This window comes from Pelecanus crispus, chromosome 2 (assembly GCF_030463565.1).
Source record: "Pelecanus crispus isolate bPelCri1 chromosome 2, bPelCri1.pri, whole genome shotgun sequence".
In the NCBI taxonomy this organism is placed as follows: domain Eukaryota; kingdom Metazoa; phylum Chordata; class Aves; order Pelecaniformes; family Pelecanidae; genus Pelecanus; species Pelecanus crispus.
Genome location: NC_134644.1, coordinates 94296038 through 94314487, shown reverse-complemented (window position 1 = coordinate 94314487; position 18450 = coordinate 94296038). Strand labels below are relative to the sequence as shown.

Here is an 18450-nt window from a genome sequence, read left to right as displayed (position 1 = left end):
AATTTTATTGAAAGTAGTAATAATTTTATTGAGTAATAATTTTATTGAAAGGTGTAATTGAGAAATAATGTACATAGCCTGTGAGCATCCCAAAGAGTTGGCACTGCCTCTGTTTCTTAATGGAGCTGTTTGCCACCTAAACGAAAAGGACTATCCAGAATAACAATGAAACAGGACACTGAAATATTACCTAACTAGTTATGACAACAAATCAGAAACTGCAGCTTTTGTCATTTGGTGAATGGCTCTGTCTTAGTAGTGCCCATGGGGAACAGGAGTAAAAGGAGTGTTTATGCAAGAGCAGCTTAATAAAATGATGCAGGAGTCAGGGTGGGCCATTCAGTTTTCATAACTGGGTTCTCCTTCTTGCTAGTCTTTTGTGGTCACGAACTTGCAGCACGTCTGTGTGAGCGCATTTTAGGCAGGCAGGGTTGCCAGAGAGAGAGGTTGAGATTTGTGTCTCTGCCCTTACTTTTCAATAGTCAGATACTGATGCTGAGCTCAGGAAAACCGAGTCCTGCGTTGGCAATGAAGGGGGACTGCAGGGAGCACTGATTTATCTGCACCTGCTCTCCCCTACATCTGTCAGCCCCATGCAGATGAACACTGGGCTGCCCGAGTAATCCTGAAGACTGGAGATAATGGTTTTAATCCTAGTGGTCAAGTGAGCAGCCAGGAGTAAGTATTGTAGTTCCATTTAATTAATGACAAGTGTATTTTGATGTATTTTAGGGAAGCTGTCAGTTTGCCACTGTGGAGTAAAACGCTAGCCGAATACCAAGCTGAGTTATAAGGTTTACCTTCTGGCTTGGCTTCCTCCTGGAAGTTTTATAGCTTCCAGCTGTTATAAAGCACATTAAACAGGAGCTCTAAAAGCAATTTTGTTTTATTTATGATTGTAAGAAAGGTCTGGTTATAATGGAAAACCTGAAGTATTTAAAGATAGTAACAGGCAATATGAACACGACTCCTGCCTACCACTTCCCCTTTGGACAACAAGTAGTTGTTTTACAGAGAATTAATATTCAGATCAGGTCCAGTTCATCTTACCTGCTGGGTTCATTTTATTATATAATAAAATCTGATTTATTCTCATTTGGATCTAGATTATATAGTCGTATAAGTATAAGCCATTTATAAACAGTTACTTTCCAAGTAGCATAATAAATGCCTACTCTCTTAGGTATTTCTGAGCAATACCAAATGTTACTCGCCAAAGGGCAGAGATAAAAAGTGGTGTTTTGGATCTGAACATTGTGCCTGGAGCTAATCACTAGTTATGCTGATACCTTCTCAGTTCTTCATTCTGAAAAAAAAACAAAAAAAGCAGATTGGTATGCTTCCTCAGTGAACTTTGCTGAGTCTGGTAAACCTAACTCTCTCTTTATATTTTTACTTACAGAATGGTCTTATTGTTGCCTGTTACCAAGGTTATGTGGATATTGTAATAGCCTTAGCACAATGCCCTCACCTTGATGTGAACTGGCAGGACAACGAAGGGAACACAGCTCTAATTACAGCGGCACAGGCAGGTAAGGCTCTTTCTTTCACCTCTTACACACAGGGTCTTAGGAGGAGTGTGTGCTGTGGCTATTATTTTTAGGATTTTGTCAAAGCCCGAAAAGAAATTAGTCTGCCTAAAATAATCCTGGCCAAGCCTGCTCCCAAATAAGTTTGTCATGATTTTCTTTGAACTAATTAATCTACAGTGATATTTATCCGATGGATTAAGACAAAAAAAGCTATACATTTCTAGTAGATGCCATTAACTATTTTAACTTAAAAATACAGAAAATCTTGCCCCAAGTGTGCAGTACTACTTTGTTCCTTCAAGCTTATTTTCCTATGTTTGCTCTGGCAAGCAACCAGTCAACATTGTGGTCATATAATGTGCTGTATGTGCTCATAGCATCATGTTTCTCATGCTTGTTGCACCTACCTCAGTGGGTCTGTAGTAACTGCTGACTGTAGGAAAATGTACCATCATTAAGAAATATCTTAGCTGCTAAGACATTCGTGATCCACTCCATAGTTAAAAGCAAAAAATCACTATTTATATAGTCTCAGCACGTTTCAGTGTTTGCCAATGCTGCTTTTATAACAGACTGATTATATTCACATTGACCATGTTAATCCTTATGCAGACTGGAGTGAGAGCAGAGCTTATCCCCAGGTTTTCTTTTATTCCACCCAGCGTGGTAATATTCATAGAATCATAGAATCATAGAATGCTTTGGGTTGGAAGGGACCTTTAGAGGCCATCCAGCCCAACCCCCCTGCCGTGAGCAGGGACAGCTTTAACCAGATCAGGTTGCTCACAGCCCCGTCCAACCTGGCCTTGAATGTTGCCAGGGATGGGGCCTCCACCTCCTCTCTGGGCAACCTGTTCCAGTGTCTCACCACCCTCATTGAAAAATTTCTTTCTTATGTCTAGTCTAAATCTATGCTTCTTTAGTTTAAATCCGTTATTCCTTGTCCTGTCACAACAGGCCTTGCTAAAAAGATTCTTCCCATCCTTCCTGTAGGCCCCCTTTAAGTACTGAAAGGCTGCAATAAGGTCTCCCCGCAGCCTTCTCTTCTCCAGGCTGAACAACCCCAACTCTCTCAGCCTGGCCTCATAGGAGAGGTGTTCCAGCCCTTGGATCATTTTTGTGGCCCTCCTCTGGACCCGCTCCAGCAGGTCCATGTCCTTCTTGTGCTGAGGGCCCCAGAGCTGGACGCAGCACTCCAGGTGGGGTCTCACCAGAGCAGAGCAGAGGGGCAGAATCACCTCCCTCGACCTGCTGGCCACGCTGCTTTTGATGCAGCCCAGGATACGGTTGGCTTTCTGGGCTGCGAGCGCACATTGCCGGCTCATGTCCAGCTTTTCATCCACCAGCACCCCCAAGTCCTTCTCCGCAGGGCTGCTCTCAATCCCTTCATCCCCCAGCCTGTATTGATATCAGGGGTTGCCCCGTCCCAGGTGCAGGACCTTGCACTTGGCCTTGTTGAACCTCATGAAGTTCACACAGGCCCACCTCTCCAGCTTGTCCAGGTCTCTTTGGATGATATCTTGTCCTTCTGGCATGAATATTGAGTGAACAAGTGTAACAGACCACATAAATGTAAGAGATGCTCCCAAAAGAGTTACTAGTTTCAAGTGTACGGTTACAAAGCAACCAGTTGATTATTTCAGTTAAAACTGTAATATTCTGCTTCAACCTTGAAGGATCGCTGCAGTTTTCTCTTACAAGTGTTAACAAAATGCTGAAGCATGTGAATCAGGAAAAATTTGACCAAGGGGGCCATCCCTTTGTGGTCTAAAGGCTGTTCCAAGGGCTGCCTGGCTTTGCATCCCTGGTTTCCTTTGCATCCCTTGAGTATGCTCTTCAAAGGCAATCACTTTATGAGGAAATGCATACCTGGTCTTTATCATGTCTTCTCACTCATTAAGATAATGGGATGTTCATGGGACATAATATTCTCTCCCAAATCCTGTCTGTTCTTTTCTGGATGGATGGAGGAAACAAGTTTCCATCAGGCAGCATCAATGGACATCCCATGTCCACTTCAGCTGTGTCTGAAGATTGGAGCAGTTAGGTTTTGATTTTAATTTAAATATTGCCACTAGACATTTCCAGGTAATACCAAACTTTGCTTTGTGTTGTACCAAAAAGTGAACTCTGCTAAAAAAGCCACTATGAGATAGGTCTTGAATACTGGAAGAAAGAATTGGGACCAGAGTTGTCACTTTGATAGCAAAGTCATGAGTATAGTAGCTTTCCAAAGAAAGTGGAGAAGTCTCCAAAACTCTAACCTACTTTATTTATCTGTCTTAATATTAATTTGGAATACGAAAGGTTTAACTTTAACACTGACTCCTTCCTGACTTTTATAACTCATGATAATGAGCTCAGAATTAATCCAGAGGGCTGACACTGATTTGACACTCTCTGCCAGTACTTGCTATTGATCCCCAAAGCAACTGGAAATGACTGTAGTCAGCAGAAGCTTATACAAACTCCTAACAGCTTGGATGTTTTCCCCTGCCTGTGACAATCCTGAGCTACAGTGTTGACACCAGTTATTTAATTCATTATCACAAGATACTGCTGTAGTGTTAATAGAGATTACCATGAGGTTAACATTGCAACCAGAGGAACTACGCTGCAATAGATGCTGCTTAATTATTGCTGAATGTTAAGTAGTAACACTGAGCAGTGTATTATAAAGGACTGAAAGCAAAGCTGCTCTGAGCTTTCCTTTAGTGGAGGGTTTATTTGCTTTTTTTTACCCTTAGGCCATGGAAATAGTAATTTTTTTTCAAAATAAATTATTCCAAGAGGTCACTGTTATTTATACCAAAAGTATTGTTTTTCCTGTAGAGAATCTAATAGTAAATCCACATTATTTCAGTTGATTGTAAGGTGATATCAGAAGGTTTCAGAAAGCGCTGCCATTTCTGTTATGACCTGCTGACCAGGTGGGCCATCACGTCCAGCCAGACCCCAAAGAGGAGCTGGATGGGAAAGAAGCTGCGGTCCTGAGGGATCGTTCTGTGGGTTTCGGAGGCTGCATCTGTCACGCTAGGTACAGGTACTAAGGCAGATGACAGGGAGGCCTCTTTACTTTTGCTAGAAGAATTTAGAATCCACGCTTGCTTATGCTGTTTCATGACTGCCCAGACACGATGCTCAAATCTGAACATCAGCTTGATTTAAATAGAATTATTTTAAAGACCAGCTAGAGTCCCAGAAGTGAAGTGGATTCAGTTCCTCATACCCATTTGCTTTTGATGATTTAAGATCCTCATCTTAAAGTTTCTAAAGCTGAAGTTTGTCTGCATGGGCTGACCTGAGAAAGATAGGCTGGAGGTATCAGTGAAAAGCAGTACTTTCTTAATAAGCTTATTAGTACAGAAAAATAACCACCAAGTGCTCTGCTCAGTGCGTAAATTTCAGGTTTGAAAACTGGTCTGTTCACTTGCTCTCTCAATATTTCTTACAGATGTGGGATCCCTTCTCAAAGAGATCTTGCCTTCAAAAACTGTAAATCTGTTGCAGCCTGCAGCAGGTGGTGCTCAGAAATGGGTGGTGATGCTGTTAAAGCAGAAGCAAAATCATTAACCATCAGTACAAGGACAATGCAGAAAAAATGGGAGGTTGATGCAAACAAGAGACTGAAATAACGGAAAGGAAGGAAGGAGAATGGTTTCAAAATATGGAAAAGGGAGGAAAATTACATTAAAATTTTTTTCTCCCTTCTGCTGCTGCTGAGGACACAGCTACCTCAGTGGCAGCATATGGTAATTGGTACACACTGGTGTTTAGACACAGTCGTATTTGCTCACAAAGTGTAGATGGTTTATGTTACAGGGACCAGTTTGCGGCAAGGCTGTAGACCTGGGAACACAAAATGACAAGTTATCCCGGTTGCTGCTTATTAAGGGAGACATGAGAACACAACCATCTAAAACATCCCGAGGATAAATGGTTCTGGGTGTATTCAGTTCCACCCATTCGTCAGAAAGCATTCACCACCCAGAGGCCAAGCACAGGCTTTTTGCAGGTACAATTTGAAATGGTGATGTTATATGACAGAGCATCTTCCTCACTACGCAGCTTATCCTTCTGCCTGCATTACATAGATTATTAGGTAATATTGTCATCATTATATGCATTTCCTCTGTGGCAGCAATTAAGTGAATTAAGCTACTACAGACATCTGTGCTGATCTCTAAATACGGCTCACAAGGTGAAGAAGTGTACCCTTAGCATGCCAGTTCTGGTAGAAGATAGATCTGGCTTACAAACAGCAAGAGCCTGATAGAAATTTAGTATGACCAAACTGGCTGAGGCCAGGCTAATTTATTTTAGAGCTGCATACAGCTTTCATAGCAGACTTTAAATCACGGAAGACTCACCAGGTTTATGATTTAGATACACACTTTTAGTTTGCCCAGACACGGGAGAACTGAAGCAAACTTTATGGCCTTAAATCAAAAGCATATGACAGTGTTTGAAGAAAAAACTTGGCAGATCTGAGTTTTGCTTTGAATTTGATATCTGTTTGAACTTGAAATTTGATGCAAACCTCAGAGGACAGAAGCTCCTGCAGATTACAACTGAAGTGGTTTCCAGGAATCCCTGAGACGCAAAACTTCTGAGAATCACAAACTTCTTCATTTTCTTTGTTATCTTTTTGCTGGTTTGGTTTTTTTTTTTCTGTCTCATTTGAGGCTATCTGTAGTCCCCTGAAGAGTTTTGGCTGAGCAAGGTCTTTCAGGATTGACTCTTAGGATCATCCCAGATTTGCAAAACGTCTCTTATGTCAGCTATACTTTTGGCAAAGGGAAGAACATCTTTAGTAATGTAATAAATGCTGAAAAATCTTCCATCTTATTGTTTCTCCTTGTTTCAGTTCCTGTCTCTGGTTTCTGTGGTCAAAAAGCAGTATTTCAGCTGTTCCAAAACCTTCATGGAGACGCACACTGTATATCAGTGAAACAGAGCATGTCCTGCAAAACAATTTGGGGACAAAGATTCTCTTGGTAGTAACCGATACCCTGTTAGGATTTGATTGTATGCCATGAAGTCAGTGAAGCTGAAGCCTCTGCATTGAGTAAGCAGGACGGACGGGGTCACTTGATCCTGCCCTGAACCCTGCTCACTTTTGCTTTGTTCAGCTTGTTCCGGTTTGCTGTATCTTTATCTTTCATTTGCACCAGACTACACAAGGTTCAGGCAGCTCCTTGTTTGGTTTTCTCTGGCATTGCTGAGCTGATCCGCACTATCTCTACATCTGCTCAGGTTTCAGGAGAGTTTCCAGTTATGCAGCAAGGTAGCAGAGTCCAGCAAATTCTAGGAAGTGAAGAGTAACATCAGAAAACATCTTAAATTAATTGGTGAAGATTTTCTTAACTTGCTTTCCAAAGTGAATGCAGAACTGTGTTGGTACAAAGCAACTGCTGATGAAATCTGCACCAGATGTGACACTACAGACTTTAAAAATTGTCCTATATGAATTATAATCTTCTTCAGTAACATTTCTAGATGAATTTGAATGACATGCATCACAGAATATTCAGCTGGACTGCAGAGTGAGATGAGAGAATATTTTTACAGCTCCTAGTAATTAAATTGTAATTGTTGCAGCTGCCTGACAGACTGCATTATTTCATAAAGCGTCAAAGCATCATAAAATGAATGACAAGTGAAGGGAAAACTGTTTTGAATGAGTCATAATGGCACTAGATACTTGTCTTGTTCTGATAGTCCAATTATAAAGACTTGATGCTTTAATTGGTCTTCCAACCATTTAGCCAGAGATGTCTTCAACTACTCAGTACGCCCTTGCTGACACCAGTTATCCTGGTGCACAAGGCACATGAATGGCAACAACAGTTGCTTTTAGAAACAGAACTCAAGTCATTTATTTTACTAGCAAAACTGAACAACAGCCCCATTTTCCTATTGCTGGAGAGCGGACAAGTGGCTTTACACTGTCAGATGGAAAAATAAAAATGTGGGTTTCTACGCAAAATATTTGTCTCGTATCAGGCCTGGCACGGTTTGTTAGTATTATTGGCTGGAACTACCACATGTAATCACTTTTTAATGAAGCACCATTATAGTAAGGCTCAAATTTACCAGGGGAGTGAAAAAGCTGAACCTTTGCAGTCATTTCCCCTAGATGATGGGTATTCCTTCCACAAGCTGTAGGAATTCCCTTTGCAGTGCTACTCACTGAGTCAAGAAACTGAGGCCCCTTGCAACCTCAGAATGACCATCTCTGGTTTTCAATTATTCTCTTACCTTAAATTGACTTTTCGGAGAGGAGAGCAACTTGAGAGCAGGTGGGAACCCGGGTTTCCAGGCTCCTAGCCCAACACTCTGGTCACAAGTCAGTGCCACTTAACCCTAAGGCTAATGACTGCAATGAGTGGAAGAGGATATGAAGAAAAGAGATCTTCTTAGTTATCTGCATTTTTCCCATTATCAAACCTGCAGGAGTAATTTTTGGTGTAACCTTGAGATAGCACCTTAATTCTGTGACATATTTTCTCTGCTTTTTCATTTCTTTAAAGGGCACATAACCATTACAAACTATTTGTTGAACTATTTTCCCGGGCTTGATATTGAGAAGAGGAATGTGTTTGGGTTCACAGCACTGATGAAGGCTGCGATGCAGGGCCGAACTGAATGCGTGAAAGCCTTGATGTTGGCAGGTATGCAAAATGCTTTGCTGCTGCTTCTTTGTCATCTACCTGTATATACTAGATAGTCACACGCAAACACCAGGAAGAAAATTGGCTCTTGGGGTGTTTACTCTGAGAGATGTGGTGCAACTTTTAAATAAGTCATAGACAAGGTGGTGAAGCCACGTGCTGCAGGTACAGGAGTGCTCAGTTTGCCTGGGGAAACTCATCCAGGATCTCTCCAGGAGCTCTCAGGGTGAGATTTATTGTCTCCAGGAGAGTTCAGGGAGTGTGTGTCATCAAGATTTGTAGACAAGGAGTTAATGAAGTTCGTGACACCGCTGGGAAAGGCACGCAGGTCTCTTGCTGCCAGCTCTGTGGGTGTGACGGTGCAAGGTTGTGTGATGGTGGTGGGACCATAGCCAGACCTCCACCTCTCCCTCCAGCCATGGCAGGTCCTGGGGCAGGGATTGGAGAGCTTTGGGGCCCTGGCTCCTGTCAGGAGAGTTGGGTGTAGGGTTCATATTCCACGGGGGACATTGGTGGGAAATTTGGCAACATAGGGAATGACCTGTCTTTCTAAACCCTCTACAGATCTGAGTTGGGTCTCCAGGTTTATAGGCAACAAGGCACCAGTAGGTCTGTATCTGCTGCAAGGAGGGAGTCATGGCACAGGGGGCAAGCAGGTCCATCTCCGCCCACCTGCCTCTCTTCACACCTGAGAACAGGAAATATGTTTCTTGCTGTTGGCTCTTGACTGTGGTTGAATTTCCAGCCGTATGCATTGCGAGGTGAAGGGGTCCTGGAGAGGAAACTCAGAAGGGCAAGAGGCATTGGGGCAGCAGCCTCTACAGGACCAGTCCCAGCATGCAGCACCTTTTAGCCACAATGTTGTATGTTTTTGTTATATTAAGTAATGGGTATATAAATTATTAGCTAGTAATTAAATAACTAACATATATTAGTGTATAGTCTTGTATTACAGTTGCAGATATTTGACACAAATTAAATATTATGGAAATTATAACAGATTGCATCTGACTATTGCTACGGTCTAGACCAAGAATCTCACAGGTCCAGTTCACTGAGAGAGATCTTAAATAGTTTATTTCAGTCATTTTGCTGTCACAGAAGTCTAATCCCTCATAATCTGAATATGTTAAGTCGCAGGCATTTATCAAGCATAGTGATATTACTTTCCTTCATTTTCATAATAGCCAGTTTCTAGATGTTGATATGACACAGAAAATGTTTAGATGACGGGGTAATCGGCATGTTATTTTCTACAAGGTTCTGTAGCGTCTTATACTGGAATCAAGGCTTTGGAATCAGATCATTCATTTTGGAGTTAAATTTTTATGAAACAAAATTATAAAATTACTGTCAGAGCTAGAGTACTTCTAGACACAGATGTATTTTCTGGACTAACACATATTTTGTGCAGATGCTAGTTCAGAATTTTCCAGTGCCTGTTATAAATTATCACATGACATGAAACTTCAGTCCCAAGACCTTATGACTTGTCACATTGACCTTACAGTATCATGGCTTTCTATTATTATCACTGGTGGAAGCTTGTTCTTTTCGTTTTGGTCACTAGAAGCTATTTCACCACCTTTCCATCTTTGTAGATAACTCAGTCCTTTTTATTCTACTTCTTGTACAAAGACTACTGATATCAAAGTTCACTATGTGGTCGCTGCCTCTGGCATCTGAATAGCCACCTTCTCGAATCATAAGAAAACAGAATACTGGGGAGAGCAAACCTTTAGCCAACCAGAAAATGGCTTTGTTAGCCTCCATATTGAGTTTACCTACAGAAAGTTGTATCAGCCTGTTTGTGCATCAGAGATAGTGAGGATACCGAAGATCATCCATTGGCTGAAGGGGCGTAGGGTTAATATACTCTGAGTTTCTAAACTGCAGTTTATACACATGTTTTGGTGAGTATTTTGCCAGTCCTCACATATTCAGCTCAAAATAGGGGCCACAAAGGAAGTGTGGTAAATTGCCTGCACCCATTTTAATATCGGATTAAATTTTAGCACTGTACAGCCTGGTGAAATGTAGGGAGGGAGGGAGCTGCTCATTCAGGATGGATTTAGAAGTAGTTTGGGGCTTAAGGGATACTGAGCGGCTGGTGACAATAAAGTACTAGTTTGCTGAAGAAGGTGAAAGAAATTGTTATTAAAAGATTTGATGAAAAAATCAATTTCACAAATAAACCAGCAAAATTCTATGTTAAAACATAAGAATGCATGGAAATATAGGGGGAAAACACCCATGATCAGCTGTGGGTCTACTTGCATAGCTACAAAGCAGGTATGTGTCTTTAGAATACAGCCAAGAGGTTTTTAAACCCGGGATCTGTTTAGTGGCTTGGGTAAGACCTCTGTTGACTGGCACCTACTTATGACAATGCAGGAGGTCAGTAAAGGAAAATAACTCACCTTCCTAGCCGCCTAAGCGTGGATTTAACACAGTCAGATGAGGAAGAGGTAACAGCAACCTGTGACAGATGGCTGGAGCTGGATTGTCAAAATGACTGCTCTTTCCGAAATTTGAGTTCCTGGAGGGTGGCCAAGGTCAATCACTACAAGATTAAGGTGCTCTGAGACACTTGGCCATAATGTTTGCTCTTTCAAAGTGAGTCTTTGGAACATGTGAATTTGCTATTCGTGAGTGCACAGCGAGTAAGGGGGGGAACCCAGCGCTCACTGGCAGTTTGTCACAGGCTGCTGCGCTGCCAGGACCGCGCTGCTGCCAGCATTCGGCAAGCGAGCCAGCCAGAGCAGGAGCACAGAAATGCCGGTTGTAATTCATGTGTCAAGCCCTGCTGTAATCTCCAGTTTAAACTCAGTGCTGCTTTAGTAAAGTTGTCGGAGTGGCTGTGGATCTGGAGACTGGGCTTTAAATACTGTGTATAAAACAGGTTGGTAACAGATGCCTGAGCTCTTTCACTCTGTGTCTTTAAACTCAGGATGTCAGTTTTGCATCTCAAAGGACATTAAACCTTCTTAATCAAATAGGATATTGGTATTCCAAAGGGGTATGTGTATTCAAACTAGGTGTGCTGAAAATTATCTTCAGGGTAACTTTCGTAGGAAAATCCTGGCAAGTGGCAAATGCAGTTTTCCTAAAAGAAAACTTGTAGGCTATACTTACACTGAAATGATAATTAGTTCAATAACACTGCTATCACATTTAAAAAGGGACATGACTATTCATGTCTCTTCCAGATGCGGCATTGTGCTGAATGACAAGTTTGTTCAGAAATGTCTCCTGATTTGTACAGAAAATCAATACCACTACAGTAAATCACGCCTTAGAAGAGATTTTGTGATACAAGGTACAAAGTCAGCATCGATTTCTGTTGAAAGATCAGGATTTCAATACTCTGTAGTTTTTGTTTTCTGAGAGAAAGTTTCCGAAACACCTGGGGACACATCTGTCAGGGAGCAGCAGGAGTGGGCTTCTCCTCAAAGGGAGGTGAGCCAAGGGTGACAGCAAGGCACTCAGAGGCACTAGCCTCGTCAACAAAGGTGCTTCGTGAAGAAATGGAGCAGGGTTGGTGACAATAACTAGGATCAGCCAGTACTGCAGTGATTGCCAGGCAAGTCTGTGGTGACAAGGCAAGCCCATAGAGACAAGGTAGGTCTGAGGTCAAAACAAGAAATGAAGTCTGTGGGGCAGGGTCGCTATCAGCAAGGCACATGGCCAGGCACAGGCATAGCTGCAGCATAGCTCAGGCAAGAGCTAGAGCTGAGCGTCTCAGCTATAGTGCAGCCCCCAAGCAAAGGTGGGGAGTCCCCAGTGAGCGCTTTCTCACACAGCTCCTTTTGCACAAGTCCGATACAAGGTCGCACAGCAGCACCGTATCAGAGCTGGCATGTCTTTTTCTTGAAAATAATGGTAAGCAGCTGTCTATACCTCTTGCTTGTTTGCAAGCAGAGCGTACTGTTTGTTAAAATTTATATTTGGAGACAGCGCCTTTAACAGCGCCTCCTTTAGTAAATCCTTGCCTGTTACGTGTACCACAAAGAAACAACTTCCATGTAATCTGCCACGTTCCCAGTCAGCTCCAGTAGGAAGGACTGAAGATACAGGCAAGTGTTAAGAAGGGAACAGGACAAGAGGTTAGCCTGAGATGGGAGAGATTCAGGGGTAGGAAATTTGGGTAGGATAGTTCAAAAACAGTCTAGTGGAGCAGGAGGACATGTCTTTGTATGTCTTTGTTCCTCCCCTTATTGGTTTGTCTGGAGCTTCTGCAGTCATGAACTTCGTCAAACCCTGCTGCCTTTGAGATCTCACAATGCTTTCCTCAGTCCACAGCTAATGAACTCTTTGATGTGATTAAATCTTCCTCCTTTTTGCCTTCTCTCTGCCTTCCAGTCTGGGCTCCATGCTTCACTCCCTGCGGTGTCCCTGTAGTTTCTCTCTGAGTGATCATTTCTGCAAAATTCACTTAAACTACACTTAAACTGAGATCAGCTCTTTTGCTTAGGGTGTCTCCATCCACATTCATTCTTGGTCTGTGTCTCTAGCATCCTCCTTTTAGGGATTTTTTTTCAGAGACTTAGGAATCAACTGGTACTTAAAGGAGTTAAAACAGCTTTTGATCACTTTCCCCACACTCTCCTTTTCCCTCTGTTTTTCTGTAATGACAAAACATTCTTTGTGGGGAAGGTTATACTGGAGCCATTGCAAACTGCTTCCTGGTTACCATTCCTTATATCTAGCCCCCCTTATGCTAGTTTGAAATGCTGTAACCACAATAATGAACCCTGAAAAAAAAAAAAATTATCATGATGTTTCTCTGGCCTTTTCTTCAGGTCTCAGTCTCTGGACATCTCCCTCTTTCAAAGCAATGGGACAGGATGTCTTTTCTTTTGTGGCAAGATCTGTGTAGGTCAGTTTTATGTTGGCTGTTTGAAAATGGTGCTTCAGCTGATAGAGAAGCCCTTCAAGAAGTCAAACATTGTAGCCCGTTCGTATCCCAGCTTGAAACTCTATCAGGAAACCCAGAAATTATCTACAGGGCCAGTGATACATGTAAACCACAGCTGAATGTTGAAGAGCTCAGTTAGGTTGAAAGCAGCTGGGCAAAGTGCCTGTGCCTGTCCCAGGGAACGTGCTGCAGATCTGCTGAACGAAGTCAACATTCTAGAGCATGCAAAGCTCCATCTGAGATCAGTCAAAGTTTAAAGGCAGAATATAAAACAAAGGATTTGCAGCTCAAGAACATGACTGCCTGAAACCAGAGAGTATTCACTCACACTCATTCTTCTACTGATGTCATTCATTCACCCACATACCCATATACTCTAAAAGACCAAGACGTGTGTGCCCAGGTGGTATGTCCAGGATCACTTCGGTGCAATGCAGAGAACCTGATGCTGCTGTCAAGTCCTCATCAAGTCTCTGAGATTCTTTCTGATTGGTGACAGCAAGCTAGTTTTTGGACAGGTCTTCTGTGCCCTTTAGCAGTCATGAGCTGTAACGTGTTGGTCCTTTGTGACAGAGTCTTATAGGAGCAAGAGTCTTATAGGAACATGGAGAGATCAAAACGAAGGCAGAGCTGAAAAAGGATGCAGAAAAATATGAAAAGGAAGAATGGTGATGGGGACAGGTATCAGAATTGGATAGACAAAGACCATAATTGGGGAATGGGGGAAGGACAGGCCGAAAGATAATATCCACTAGAAATCATTTCCTTCCAGGACCTAAAACTGTACTTCAAATGCCTAAGCCTCTGCTGTCTAGCATGTGGCCCAGTCGCCTCTTATGGCTGGTCCACTTGGGGGTAATAGCATGGTTTTGCTATTTTCATTTCCTCAGGGGTGGTAATCTAAGGTAGATGAGAGCAGCTGTTCTGGGCTCAGACTGAAGGTCCATCTCACCCATTTTCCAGTCTCTGACATGTATGGAAACTTTCCTTATATTTGATCACCCTTGTCACCATCCTCTCAACTTTCCCTAATTCTATGGTGTCCTTTCAGAGATAAGAGAACCTGAATTGTACACCTTGTGTTTTCTCTGTTTTTTCCTTTTTTACCCCCTCTATTTTTTCTCTATTTTTTTAATGCTTTCCTAGAAATTCCTTGTATATTATTTGCTATTTTGGCCCCTAGTGAGCACTGAGTTGATGGTTTCACGGAACTTGTGATCATCAGCCAAGGATCTCTCTTCTGAGTGGCAGCAATCAGTGCAAAGTCCATTATTCTGTGTGGGAAGGATTTTTGTGTGCAGAATTGTTTCTTTCCATAGTCATCACTCTTTTCTTACAAGCCTGATTGAATAGATTTTAAAATGGCAGGCCACTTCCGACGTAGTTGAAGTTCATTGCATCATCCTTTGCATTGTTTCAAGAAGATTTCCTATACACAGCCTTAATTTTTTTCTACTTTTTTAAAACAAATCAAGAGTTCAGAAAGTCAGGAACCATGATCTATCCTTACGGCATGTTCATTTTGACACAAATATTGTAGTGTGTCGTGTGACATTTTCTTGCAGGGATCTGCCTGATTCAACTCAGATCATTGCAACAAAAGTGCAGGCAGTTTCATTAATTAACACTAATTCTTTGTCTTTTCTTTGAGGGGCAAACGTTCACGCGACTGACCCAAGCCGTGGACTGACTTCATGGGAATGGGCTTGTTACACAGGAAGGTCAGAATCTGCCTTCATCATGCAAAAACTGATGGACAGGCCATGCCCGGAACAGTTTTCTGATCAATATAAACCAGAATGGCCAAAGATGAAGGAACTTCTTGCCAAGGCTGCAGAGCCAAAAAGCTGTTTGCAGAGGATTTCTGAGTGCATGAGGGCAGCTGTCTCATTCCGGTCTTTCTATGGCCCAGAAGAAGACGGGGTCCTTGATCACATGGTGAAGGTGACAACAAGCTTGAGCAGTCCTTTCATTGCTCTGTCATGCCGGACTGTGTGCCCAGGCAGCCCGCCTTCTGTGGGGAAACGCAGACTGGCTGTGCAAGAAATCCTTCGCAAGCAGAGAGCCGAGGAGATCCGATCTCAGGACAAAGACCACTTTAGCAGCTACGAGAAGCTATTTCAGAACTCCAAAGTCACGCTGATCCCCAAGAAGAAGGACCGGCGAGCCAGCCTGCAGCCCATCAGCCTTGCGGTCTCCCAAGTGAACACCGTAGCCACTAGGAAAGCAAGCCTCTTGCCGCTCCACCTGCTTAGACGGAGCAGCGTCAGGCCGGGATTCGTCGTCCCCAAAGTCCGTATCAGCAAGGCTCCGCCACCCACCTTCCAGCCAGAAAAGGCGAGAAGGAGGAGCAGTGCAAAGGATGACCCCTATTTGCAGATTCCCAAATGGAGATACAAGGAGCTAAAAGAGGAGCGGAAGAAGGCGGAGGAACAGGAGAAGAAAAAAGCAGCAGAGGCTCAAAAGCAGAGGCAGGTGTCTCCTGCCAGATGCAGGACCTGATTTAAAGGCAGTGGCTTAGAAGGTTTTAGAGCCATTAGTCTTGTTATCTGAGCGAGATAACAGACTGCATGCCATCGTGCATGCCCACTGCTCACGGAGCTGGAATACTGAATAATGGCCTTTAAGGTGCAGGAACAGGGCAAGGGCTATGCCACAGTGTGTCTGATGGTGGAGCGTGAAGGTATTTTGAGGTGGAAGACTTACGAAGTTTACCTGTCTGCTGTTGATAGGAAGTTTTAAGTGGTGCAGTCCTTTTGCGGTTTCCTTTCTTTCCAGTTCCAGGGGAATGACTGAGAAACAGCTTGAAAAACAACATGTGTGTGAAAGGATCATATTTTGTGGATGTTCATTTTGTAATGGACAAAATTAAGGAGTTGTGCTTTTGACACTAGACATTCCTCCCTCTCCTTGCTTAGGTAGACGTACTGCAAGGTTTTATAGTAATGATGAAAAGTTTAAAATATACCACAGTGTCAGTGGGCAGTAAAAATCCAGGTCTACAATTGTTTTGAATATACTAAGCACTTTATTTTAATTCCAGTAATCAAAGTTTAAGACAGGATAGGTATTAAACTGTACAGCTCTGTACAGTCTGTATGGATGCAGTTCTTAATGGTATTGTTTGTTCTGTTGAATATAAAATGGGCTGCATATGAAATATTTCTGTAGTTGAGGTATTTCACATCCTCTGCAGGTTTAAATCAGGGGCAGGGACTGATTTCTTTGGAGCAACAGAGAAGCTGAGCTAATGTTTGAATGCCACCATAACCTAAGATTTGCCTCCCCCATTAAGTTTCCCTGTATCTGCTCTCTGTTGTCTCCTCTTTAGTCTCAGGGAATTTTTTGTCATTGCATTTAACTGTGAAATAAGGGAGATGGTGAGCCACAGGTGGGCGTTTTTTCAGGTTGATATTTAAGTTCCTGTTAAAAAACCTCACTGGGTTTATTGTGAACCTTTCCATATTATATCCAGGACAGGAAAATTACACAGATTCCAGAAGTTCAAACAATTTTCCCAGGTATCAAGTCCAGCCATATGCTATGAATATCCAGTCAGAGATGCAGTATCAGGCAGCTCGGCCACTAACATTTGGAAACGGTGGCCAGATGTCACTGTGAGCTTTGGTAGCATGCCTCTGGGTGCCCGGAGAGGGCAGTACCTCACCCCTCTGTCTCAATACTGGGAGAAAATCTTCCCTAGTACATGAGTGCATCTTAAAGTGGCAGTTCCCACAGGTTGCTGCAGGTTCTCATGGTCCACGTTAAGGCTTTGTTTGATTTTACCAGCAGCTGGTCTGAATGGCATGCCAAACCCTGGCAAATTCTGATAAGGAAGGGCTATAAACCTGCTGCTTGCTGAAGAAAGACCACATTCATAAAAGTAGAGGTCAAACGCAAACAGCAAGTCCTACAGCACATACTCAGGCTATATTTTTGCTCAGGCTTTGCTCCCATTTGAAATGAAATGTGCTGTGGTGTGTCCTCCTGACAGAGTTGCTCTGCTGGAGCCCAGGCAGAGCCCAGCTGCTGCTGTCACCAGCTTCTCCCTTCAATTAAAGAGGGGGAAAACTTTTCCATCCTTTACTCCCACAGCACAAAGGCTGGCCACGGTCTCACTGAACTTGCAATGAAACTGTGTGTGTCATGGGAGAAATAAATTCAGTTGATTGAAAACTACCGCCCAGGTTGGTATTGCTAGCTAGCATCTGCGCAGTCAGGGCTTGACAGAGGTTATGGCAGACGTGTGAAATAAATAAGTTTTTTTCCACACAGCCTGTTCTTTGTAACTCTCGCTGGAGTAGCTGTGCTGGCTAGAATGCATTGCCAGGTAGCCTCCCAGGTAGGTCAGAGTTTCAGGAATAGGCACCCTGCTAATAAACCTCCCCAGCCCTGTGAATACAAAGAGGATTTTAGTCTGCAAGTGCATCAGCGCTGTGCAATTCGTAGGCACCAATTTTGTAATGGATTTGGTGTGACCAGAATATAAGCTGAACTCATTTCTTTGGAGAGTGGGAAGACAATCTTTTAGCTGTCTGTGGCAAAGATATCAGGATGGATTTTGAACTGGTACACTGGATTGAATGGTTTAACTATTAATTTTTGTTTACTGCCAGCCCAGTGTACTGAAGATTTAGCATTCAGGTTCAGTATCTGAAAAGCAACCTGTGTTGCAGGTGAACACTTGAATTTGCACTCTCAGTATCGCTTGCAGGAAACATACAATTGACAGGTGCTCTCAGGGATTCACGTACAGTATGTTAAAATTAGGGGCTGAAAATGAAGCCTGTTTTCTAACCCTTTGTACTTTACTGTGTATATGTGTATAAATAGTGATATTTCCATTAAAAGAGGCACAAGCTGTTAAACTTATTTGGCAACCTTATTCTTCAGAGCGGGTTGGGGATGCTGCTTTTCACTTTTCAGTAGATAAAAAAGCCCACCCACTTTCACCAACAGACTAATCAGCACCATCTGAAAGCAGTTTGGTTTCCCTGGAAGGAGCTATTGTGTGTTAACTTCCACTCCTTGTGAATTTTTCCCTACAAGAAAAAGAAAACCACTATATTTGTCCCGACATTGGGCTTTGGTTGGCCAACTCAGTGGAGAGAGAAGCTGTTTGCTTCGATGACCCGTTGCCACATTGCTCTGCTGCAGGCAGGCAGTCTCCCGGCATCCTTACAGACAGCGTTGCTCCATTTTGTGCATCGGTGTAAAGCTTTGCACTTGCTAGGTTGGGAAGTGCAGGCACAGGTCTCTGTCTCCTCATTGCCTTCCTCCCCTGCTGCCTCACTGCCCCCCCGGCCATCTTACTCCTCCTCTTCAA

At 43.0% G+C, this 18450-nt stretch overlaps 1 protein-coding gene across 1 annotated transcript in view; it reads left to right on the top strand.

Moving 5' to 3' along the window:
- ANKRD33B (ankyrin repeat domain 33B) overlaps positions 1-15626 on the top strand; it is a 40267-nt gene extending 24641 nt beyond the window's left edge. Inside the window, exons 2-4 of the mRNA XM_075706196.1 lie at positions 1403-1532; positions 8066-8206; positions 14776-15626. Of these exons, the coding sequence (XP_075562311.1) occupies positions 1403-1532; positions 8066-8206; positions 14776-15626 (1122 nt within the window). The remainder of the gene's footprint in view (positions 1-1402; positions 1533-8065; positions 8207-14775) is intronic.
- The last annotated feature ends 2824 nt before the right edge of the window (positions 15627-18450 follow it).